At 37.9% G+C, this 10,000-nt stretch overlaps 2 protein-coding genes across 4 annotated transcripts in view; both read right to left on the bottom strand.

Moving 5' to 3' along the window:
• Positions 1–8,392, bottom strand: part of hdac7b (histone deacetylase 7b) — a 32,975-nt gene extending 24,583 nt beyond the window's left edge. The window contains exon 1 of the mRNA XM_060867349.1: positions 8,296–8,392. The gene's annotated coding sequence lies outside the window, so the exon portion shown is untranslated. The remainder of the gene's footprint in view (positions 1–8,295) is intronic.
• Positions 6,046–10,000, bottom strand: part of vdrb (vitamin D receptor b) — a 20,749-nt gene continuing 16,794 nt past the window's right edge. For 2 of the 3 annotated variants that reach the window (XM_060867351.1, XM_060867352.1), the window contains 3 exons: positions 9,948–10,000; positions 8,955–9,071; positions 6,046–8,548 (listed from right to left, as the gene is read on the bottom strand). The exon at positions 9,948–10,000 is cut by the window's right edge and continues 99 nt beyond it. In XM_060867351.1, coding sequence (XP_060723334.1) covers positions 8,298–8,548; positions 8,955–9,071; positions 9,948–10,000 — 421 coding nt within the window. In that variant the 3' untranslated portion in view covers positions 6,046–8,297. The remainder of the gene's footprint in view (positions 8,549–8,954; positions 9,072–9,947) is intronic. The other variant, XM_060867350.1, reaches the window with a different exon arrangement.

Below are 10,000 nucleotides of genomic sequence, written 5' to 3'. Positions count from 1 at the left end.
TCCAGTCTGTGGTTTAAATACTGAAGCGAACATCATTAACATCCTGATTTCTTCTCATCACACTGTCAGGATCATTCACATGAATCATTCTCAGAAACCTGTTCCTTTATTCTACACTCTATAAACCTCTCAGACACCTTTTAATCATATATGTTGTTATTTATTGTTTGATTTGTAAAACATTAGACAAAACATTACATGAAATCAATATCTAATGAAGGAAAAAAAGGAAATAACTTTTCTGATTTACAGTTTGATTTTTAACGATAAAAACCATGAGGTCCTGGTGTGAAAGCATGCGACTGTTGAACCTGGGAACACAGACAGCTTCCCTACGGAGTCCCGTGAGGGTCAAAATAAAAAAAAATCCATCAGAAAAACAAAAGAGAGTGAGTCTGTTTTCCCCTTTTAAGAGTGAAACTGCCGCTTCAACCTCATCTGATCTGAGGCACTGATACATTAGCAGCTGTGTGTGTGTGAGTGGGTGTATGTGTGTGTGTATACAGACAGGACAGATTGAGGTGTTTGTGTTGTTTTGGATATTGAGTTTCTCAGTGAAAGATTGGCGGCAGAATCTCGCCTAAAAGGGGAAATGAGTGTGACTCGTGAGGTGATTGTGTTCAGGTGTGTTTTTTTTCTTGTAAATGTTTTTGTAAAGCAGCAATAATCCAACTTACAGTCAGAATTGGGAGGGGGCGGGGCCTGAGGAGGGGCCAACCAATCCCAGCAGCTACTGAACACTGTCAGTCACAGGAGTGACCACGCCCACTACAGGTTTCTGTGTGAGTGTATGTATGTGTGTGTATGTATGTGTGTGTGTGTGTGTGTCTATGTGTGTGTGTGATTGTATTTATTTGTGTGTATGTGTGTATGTGTGTGAGTGTATATGTGTGTGTGTGTATGTGTGTGTGTGAGTGTGTGAATGTGTGTATATGTATGTGTGTGAGTGTGTGTATGTGTGTGTGAGTGTGTGTATATGTGTGTGTATGTGTGTGTGAGTGTGTGAGTGCGCCAAAGACGAAATAACATGAAAATAGACTTAATAAATATTTATATATTTTAAAAGCCACAATTTAAATTTGTACTTATTAAGTTTTGGGGTCCAGTTACAGGATCCCGCGCTCTCATTGCCGTGGCCCAGGTTCCATTCCCAGCCAGTAAAGAGTTCATTCTCGGTGTCGGTCTCGAACCCGTATAAAAATGAGAGGGTTGCGTCAGGACAGTCATGTGGCGTAAAACCTGTGGACCACGTGATTGGCTGTGACGACTCAAACAGGGATCAGCGGAAAGAAGAAAAAATTATATTTTAAATCTTTAAAAAGAATTTTTCTTATTCTATTATTCTAATAATCTAAAAGCAATAAAAAATAAAAAAACAAATGCATATATAAATGTGTACTTTGTAAAAAAAAAATAATTTTGATATATTTTGTTCAATATGAATAATTAGAGATAAAAAACAAAGGTAGAAAAATAAATCTGTAATTTTCTTTTTTTCATTTTTTATTAATTTTCCTGAATAACTCCAAGATTTATTTATTTGTTTAAAGGTGAATTTGTACTTGTGTTGTAAATTTTTCTCTAATTGTGGTGTTTATTATTATTTTTAATAATTTAATTTTGTTTTTTATCTTTTCCTCGTACGTCCATAAGCTTCGTGTTTCCTGTTATGACGTCGGCTGTGACTTTTAAAAGCTTTTTTTTATAAAGGTCCTAATGAGACTCTAAATAAAGTCTGAATATTTTCATTATTCCGTCTTTGACCCGGATGTTTGTGGTTCTGAGTTTAATGTGTGACTGGAGAGAAAGCTTCATATGAGAAAACAATAATAATAATAATAATAATAATAATAATAATAATAATAATAATAATAATAAGCTGTAACGATGTGTTAAGGCGAGTCTGCTGCACTGTGGGAAACACATTAAAGTCTGAGGTACTCGAATGGCCCGTGTGTAACTCACAGCAATAAATACAAACACCAATCATGAAAAAATACAAAAAAATCACATGCATCTGTAGCCGAGTGAGGTAGTTTGTCATGGTTACACTTTGGACTCAAAAAAAAAAAATAAAAATAAAATAAAAAATTAGAGACCAACATTGATTTAAAAAATCATCCTCATTTCCATCATCATCATCATCATCATCATCATCATCATCATCCTGGTGTTCATTTATGAGCAGATGCTGGTGTAGCGTTTTTGTTGAACATTCACCGTAAAGACACAATAATTCCTGCTGAAACTGAAGGATTTCCAGTTTAAGTGGAAAATAAAACTACACACAGAAACGAGCAGCTTTTAATAACGACAAAACACGAGTTAAAGGAACAGTCCAGAACTCTGTTTTTCTTTTAATCCTGATCTCTCTCAGCTGTACTGTAGTGAGTGTGTGCGTGTGTGGGTGCATGTATGTTCGTGTGTGTGCTGCTTAGAGACAGAACTACTTTCCCCATGGCGTACGGATATAATTATGTGGTCGATAGCCGGATCTACTTCTCAGATGAAGATTTTTGGAGTAAATAAACATTCTGTTTTTTTCTCATCGAGTCTAAACACGACAGAATTATTTTTCGATGTAAAGCTCTCTCACACTATTGTGAAGAAGTTCACTAGTTATCTCAACATGACCGGAAGAGTTTGTGGATTATTAAAACTCTGATCTGTGTGTAGTTTAGATTTACAGCTAACTGAGAAATCTGAGAATTTTGTGGGAAAGAGATCAGGATTAAAAAATAATAATAATTTACTGGACTTTTCCTTTAATGGTAAAACGGGGCACTTCCTAATAAACTAATCCCCAAAACACACACACACACACACACACACACACACACTTTCCAGTCTAGCAGTATGTGAGGCGTGGGCTGGTTTCTGGGCTGCACAGTAAAGCGATCGTGATGTTTATTTTTCTGACAATTTTATTGCACACAATTTTTTGTAAAATCGCTTGAACCCGACAGATTTTATTTTTATTTTTTTTTTAAACGTATTTATTTATTTATTTCTACACGCTTTCTTATTGTACTCTTAGGTAAAAAAGTGCTCTCTGCTAGAGAACACACTCAGCACACACTCCTGACACGTTTGGTTCTCTGCATCACATTTCATTAGACGGTGTGGAATCTAAAACATCTTCAGGTGATTCATCTGTTCATCAGATCCAACACTCGTCTATGATGTCATCTGTGTGTCTGAAGAGCGCGCTGTGATTGGTCAGTATGATAAATATAATAATGTTTAAAGGTAAAGAGAGAACCTGGGATTAATGCTGTGTTCAAGAATTAACAATCAGGAATTAGCAGTAAAATAAACGTTTCAGACTTAATGACTGAACTGTAAAATCTGATTAGATTTAAATTGCAAACATCTCAAATAATTAAGAGCTTTAACAACAAACTTTTCCTTTTAAAAACAGTAAAAAAATAAAAGTGTTTCAGTGGATAACATCTGATAATTCTTTTGTTTTTAAAGAACATTGTCCTTAAATCGTCGCTGATTAGGCTACAGAGCTGATTAGGCTTCTAGATTAGACTAGTATACAGATGTGATTGGGCTTCTAGATTAGACCGGTATACAGATCTGTTAGGGCTTCTAGATTAGACTAGTATACAGATCTGATTAGGCTTCTAGATTAGACCAGTATACAGATCTGATTAGGCTTCTAGATTAGACCAGTATACAGATCTGATTAGGCTTCTAGATTAGACCAGTATACAGATCTGATTAGGCTTCTAGATTAGACCAGTATACAGATCTGATTAGGCTTCTAGATTAGACCAGTATACAGATCTGATTGGGCTTTTAGATTAGACCAGTATACAGGTCTGATTAGGCTTCTAGATTAGACCAGTATACAGATCTGATTGGGCTTTTAGATTAGACTAGTATACAGATCTGTTAGGGCTTTTAGATTAGACTAGTATACAGATCTGATTAGGCTTCTAGATTAGACAATTATACAGATCTGTTAGGGCTTTTAGATTAGACAATTATACAGATCTGATTAGGCTTCAAGATTAGACCAGTATACAGATCTGATTAGGCTTCTAGATTAGACCGGTATACAGATCTGTTAGGGCTTTTAGATTAGACCAGTATACAGATCTGATTAGGCTTCTAGATTAGACCAGTATACAATTATGGGTATTTTGTTAGTTAGAAAAACACCAAAACTGAAAACAGCTCCAACTTCCCAAAAGTACAAACTTTATACCTCACAAACAACCGAGGAACAAAGTGAACGCAGCATTAATGCACCAGAGGCTGTGGGTCACCATGAAACCATCATCTTTCTGAAGACTACATTTTGTATAAATGCCTAAAATAGAAAGATCTGTGCAGCCCTACGATCAAATGTGACTGAAACATATGAGGAGAATTTTATATATATATAAAAAACAATTAATTTAAATTAACATTCATCGAAATCTGAAGGGTACGTCTTTAAGTGCCTGGACTAAATGATATTTTGCAAATAACTCTGGACTGGGTTTATAAAATATCACTCTTTATCTTTACTGCACACACACACACACACACACACACACACACACACACACACACACACACACACAGAGGCTAAGCGGAGTCTGCCACACCCAGACAATATACATAGTGAATAGATAAGTGCTTTAACAGTCCTGCTATGCACACACACACACACACACACACACACACACACACACACACACACACACACACACACACACACACACACAGTCTCCAGGTAGTTTTTGTTTTCCTTATGCGCTGAGCTATCTTAATATTTTCCTAATAAAAAAGCGATGAAACATTCTGCCATCGACCCTGAGCCTTGACGACCGAGCAGCTTCAGCTTCCGCCTGCCGTCACCACGGTAACCTGACCACGCCCTCTTTCCCTCTCACACACACACCAGGGCATCCTCCTGCAGCCGGCATCAGAACAGAAACACGTCCACGAGCCACAAACACACAAGCTTTTACTATGAAGAATAAATTCCGTGTCACAGATCCTCAAGTCTCGACATCATCAAAAACAAAACAAAACTTCGAGCGTATACGTTAACTCAGAAGCACTCGGAACGGCTTTCGAACATTCTATAACCAAACAGGATAGAAACAGAGGATTAGAAACATTAGAAAAAATAAACGTTACGCAGCTTCATATAACAACGAAAGAGCAGCAAATCCTTTAAAGCCTGTTAAAGGGAAACTCCAGAGTTTTCTCTCAGCGCTCTAATCTCACACCACCCTGACTCCTGTGTGTGTGTGTGTGTGTGTGTGTGTGTGTGTGTGTGTGTGATATCGACAGGAATTTAAAGCCGTGTCGACACAAACAAAACAAACAAACCCAATAAACATTCACATGGAACTCACAAATAAAGTCAAGGGCCAGATGCTGTTTTTTATTCCGTTAAAATTCTGATTTTCATTTTAAACCATTCTGTAAAAACGCCATGTAAATAAATGAAGCAGTAAATATTTCAGAGACGGAAGTTGTATCTGAAATTGTCTGATGGTGTATTAGCATGTTTAGGCTATAAATTGAAATATAAAGTAATACATATTTGTGAAGTTAGCCAGAAGCGTCGCCATGGTTACATTTATACAACACGAAGCAAGCAGACGGATTTGTAACCTAGCGCACGTCGGCGAGCTAATGTAACATGAATGTTAGATCGTTTCTATGGATACATTTAGACGGCCGGTGTGATGACATCTGACAGGATGATACCTTCAACCTTGCGCTAGCTAATAAAGCACGACCTGACAGGACTGTAGGTTACAGCAAGCCGTTTCAACAGTCACTGTCATGCTACCTGATCTCATGCACTGCAAAGGTGGTTACCATCTAATGCTAAGTCCTGTCAGTCAATGCTAAGTCCTGACAGGACTGTATGCTATAATGTGCTATAGAGTTATTTAGCTAGTTTTTACAACTGAACTTATTTTTCAGCTTCAGTGTACTTATATTATTTTATTTTTCTTTTAGCAAAAAAAAGATTTCTTCAACATCTGCCCTTAGACTTCAACCCCCCCCCCCCCCCCCCCCAACCCACACACAAACACACACACACTTGGCAGAGCAGTAGGTGAGAGATTTAGCTCTAGAGAAGAACTTTCCGGAGTGGCCTCATGGCGACGTTCTCCTTGTCTGTTGGGAGATTCTACAGCAATAACGAGCAAATTAACGACGGCAATCAGGAAAACGAAGCATGCGCCATGAATCATGATGGTACATCATCATTCCTAAGCTTAACACATCACTCTTAGCTACAACAGCTTTATAAAGAAACTACAGTTAGTCCTTAAAACCTTTGAGAGGTCACATGATGACCAGACCTTAAATTCAGCTTAACGAGGAACTCGGTTTTATATACACATCCCCAGGGCAGAGATTATACGTGTAGGATCTAAGAATACAGCGTTAAAGGATATATAGTCGTATTTACAAGTTCTTACGCTCAGCGATGGATGCTGAAGAAACACTGAGCCGTTCACACAGACCACATCATATCACTCGCTTTCTACATCATGCCAAGAAGAGGAAAGAAATCTGAAAGGCATCTTTTGTACTCAATAAGTGATTGAAATTTCTAGAGACCCAATTCCTGATTTGATTCAGTGAGTCATATTGTCACCAGAAAACGATTCTTTACACAACACAATGACAGATTGTGTTTTTCCTCCATGGCTTTCTGCTTTAAGAAAAAAACAACATGATGTCAATACATCATAGAAATAAAAAGTCATAATATTTTTAATATTTGAAGCTAAATCTGAGTGATTTAGTGAGGTTTGATTCTGAGAGTCATAATGTGATTAGAAATAAATTCCTCAGGCTTCTTGACTATGAATGTTTTTTCCAACTTGTATCAATCACAAAAAAAAATCATAAAATCTGGTAATATGGATGTAAATATGACTAAACAACTCATGAGTCATTTACTCAGATTTGATTCATTAATTAATTCTTTAAACACCCTGATTATTTATGCGTTTTTATACTATGGCTTACTATTTTTTTTTTAAATAGAAAACAATAAATGTTTCTATTATGCAGATATTTAAAAGATAATCTCACTAAATGACTCATTTACAAAATTGAACTAAAATTGAACTCGAGTTGTTTGACATTGGAGAAGCAGTAAATAGAGTAATGCAGTATACATAATATATACGCAGTCTATACTACACTTGCTGTTGTAAATACTGAGGTGAAAAAATATATACAATGAAAACCAGAAGACTTCTTTGTTTGTCTTTTTCAATAAAAGTGGAAATTTGACTTCCTGATTCTATTGCATTTGATTCATCGATTCAAAGTGTGATTTAAAAACGATTCCTTAGGCATCTTCTATTAAAAAAACATTTTTAAATATTAATATCAATCATAAAAAACACAAGAAATCATAATGTGTAGATATCTGAAGGTAAATCTGACTAAATGACTCATTCATTAAATCTGACTAAATGACTCATTCATTAAGTCTGACTAAATGACTCATTCATTAAGTCTGACTAAATGACTCATTCATTAATTCTGACTAAATGACTCATTCATTAAGTCTGACTAAATGACTCATCTGTTGTTTGGTGTAGAAGCTTTTTATATTAATATGTCCTTGACAAAGACAATACGATCATATAGCTGACATTTTTGTGTCTGTTTGATGTCACATGACTACACGCCTATTACTACACGCCATGTAGGTAGAACACAGCGAATGTGAAGAAGTTACTGAATGTAGTATTACAGAACTTAATGTATTTTAGCAAATTAAAATTGTAGCAATTTTCAAAACATAAATTGGACAGTTATCAATAAGACTGATGTTTTTTAAATAAATAATAATAATAATAATAATAATGGTCAGCAAAACCGATTTTCTGCATTGTTTTCAGCAGCCAATCGGAGCTTGGTGTGGGAGGGGCCTGAGGGTGAAGTGCTGCATTGTGATTGGTCAAGTGGCTGGACTGTGGACCATGTACATTTTAAAGGTAGGAGGTGAAAAGAGACAGTAGTAGTGGACTAAGCAGAGCTATAACACACACACACATACACATACATACACACACACACACACACACACACACACACACAGAGCTACACAACTAGTGTAATACTGTAGGTTAATGTTTCTGGAATAAATGCTGTGCACATGATGTTAAAACACCCTTCTGTTCTAGAACCCATGAAGAAATGAACACACACACACACATACACACACACGTCACTCCCAGGCTCTGTGCGTGCGTGTCTCATGGTGATTGTCCATGCGTCCACGCCCTACACGCTCCCTCTGACCTCTAGGTGACCTGTCCTCCAAACACCTCGAGGACGAGCGGTGTGAGCTGCATGCTGTGCTCGGGCTGGAAGGACAGTGTGCGGTACTGCTTCGAGTGTTCCTCGCTTAGACTACGCAGCTCCGCAAGCTTCTGGATCATCTTAGCATAATGCAGACGTCCGCGGTGGTGCACTCGGATGTACGCCTGGAGGATCTCGGAGAGACGCTCCTGTAGAACCTCCACACGCTCGTGATCCTGCACGCCGGGACGGTCTGCAACACACACACACACACAGCACAGTTTACTGTCTGACTGTGAAATCATTTACTTTATTCTAGACAAGAAACACATTGCTGTGACGACCGTGCTGTAAACATGGTTGTGGTTTGTTGATGAGGTGGTGATGTGTATAAACAGCTGTTGGGTGGCAGCTTTACACACAAAAAAACAAACTGAAAGATTTAGGTAATAACAGAAAACAGGACAACTGCTTTATATCTGATCCACATCTGTCCTTTCTCTTACACTGATCCTGAATCTGATCCTCACCACACCCGGTCACACACACACGCTCAGGGGGTAAATAAAACGAATAAAGCATATTTTGTGGAATATAATTTGATTTGGATTTGATTAGATGGTTGTAGAAGCGAGTGATGGCCAGCAGCTCTGACGCACCGGGGGACAGCAGGCAGATGGCCATCAGCAACACGTGCTCCTCCTCATGCAGATTCAGCTTCTTCAACCCCACCTGGAACTTCACCAGCGGCTCCAGCAGCTCCAGAGTGTGGCCAGCTACAAACACACACACATATACAGGTGTAATTTGACACATTTACAAACAAACTGAAGCTGAGATGATCATCACTTGAACTTCAGCCAATGAAAAAAATCTAATTAATATAATACAATAAACTTAATCTTACTGAAAGTGAAATCTGTGTGTGTATGTGTGTGTGCGCGCATGTGTGAGTGCGCATGTGTGTTTGTGTGCATGTGTATGTGTGTGTTTATGTGTGTGTATGTGTGTGCATGTGCATGTGTGTTTATTTGTGTATGTGTATGTGTGTGTGTGTGTATGTGCGTGTGATGTGCGTGTGTGCATGTGTATGTTTATTTGTGTGTGTGCGCATGTGTGTGTATGTGTGTGCATGAGTATGTGTGCGTGTGTATGTGTGTGTGTATGTGTGTGTATGTGTGTGCATGTGTGTGTATGTGTGTGTATGTGTGTGTGCATGTGTATGTGTGTGTATGTGTTAATTTGTGTGTGTATGTATTTATTTGTGTGTGTATGCATATGTGTGTCTATTTGTGTGTGTATGTGAGTGTGTATGTGTGTTTGTGAGTGTTTATTTGTGTGTGTGTGTGTGCATGTGTGTGCATATGTGTGTATGTGTGTTTATTTGTGTGTATGTGTGTGTATTTATTTGTGTGTGTGTGCCTGTGTGTGTGTATTTATTTGTGTGTGTGTGTGTACGCATATGTGTGTGTATTTATTTGTGTGTGTGTGAGTGTGTGCCTGTGTGTATATTTATTTGTGTGTGTGTGTGTGTGAGTGTGTGCCTGAGTGTGTATTTATTTGTGTGTGTATGTGTGTTTGTGAGTGTTTATTTGTGTGTGTGTGTGTGTGCGTGCATGTGTGTGCATGTGTGTGTGCATGTGTGTAGGTACCCTTAGTGACATCATTGACGCAGTACTTGAACTCAGGCCCCCCGCAGCACCAG

This window comes from Tachysurus vachellii, chromosome 4 (genome assembly GCF_030014155.1).
Source record: "Tachysurus vachellii isolate PV-2020 chromosome 4, HZAU_Pvac_v1, whole genome shotgun sequence".
In the NCBI taxonomy this organism is placed as follows: Eukaryota; Metazoa; Chordata; class Actinopteri; order Siluriformes; family Bagridae; genus Tachysurus; species Tachysurus vachellii.
The sequence above is the reverse complement of the archived record's forward strand: the minus strand, read 5'-3'. Positions and strand labels throughout refer to the sequence as shown.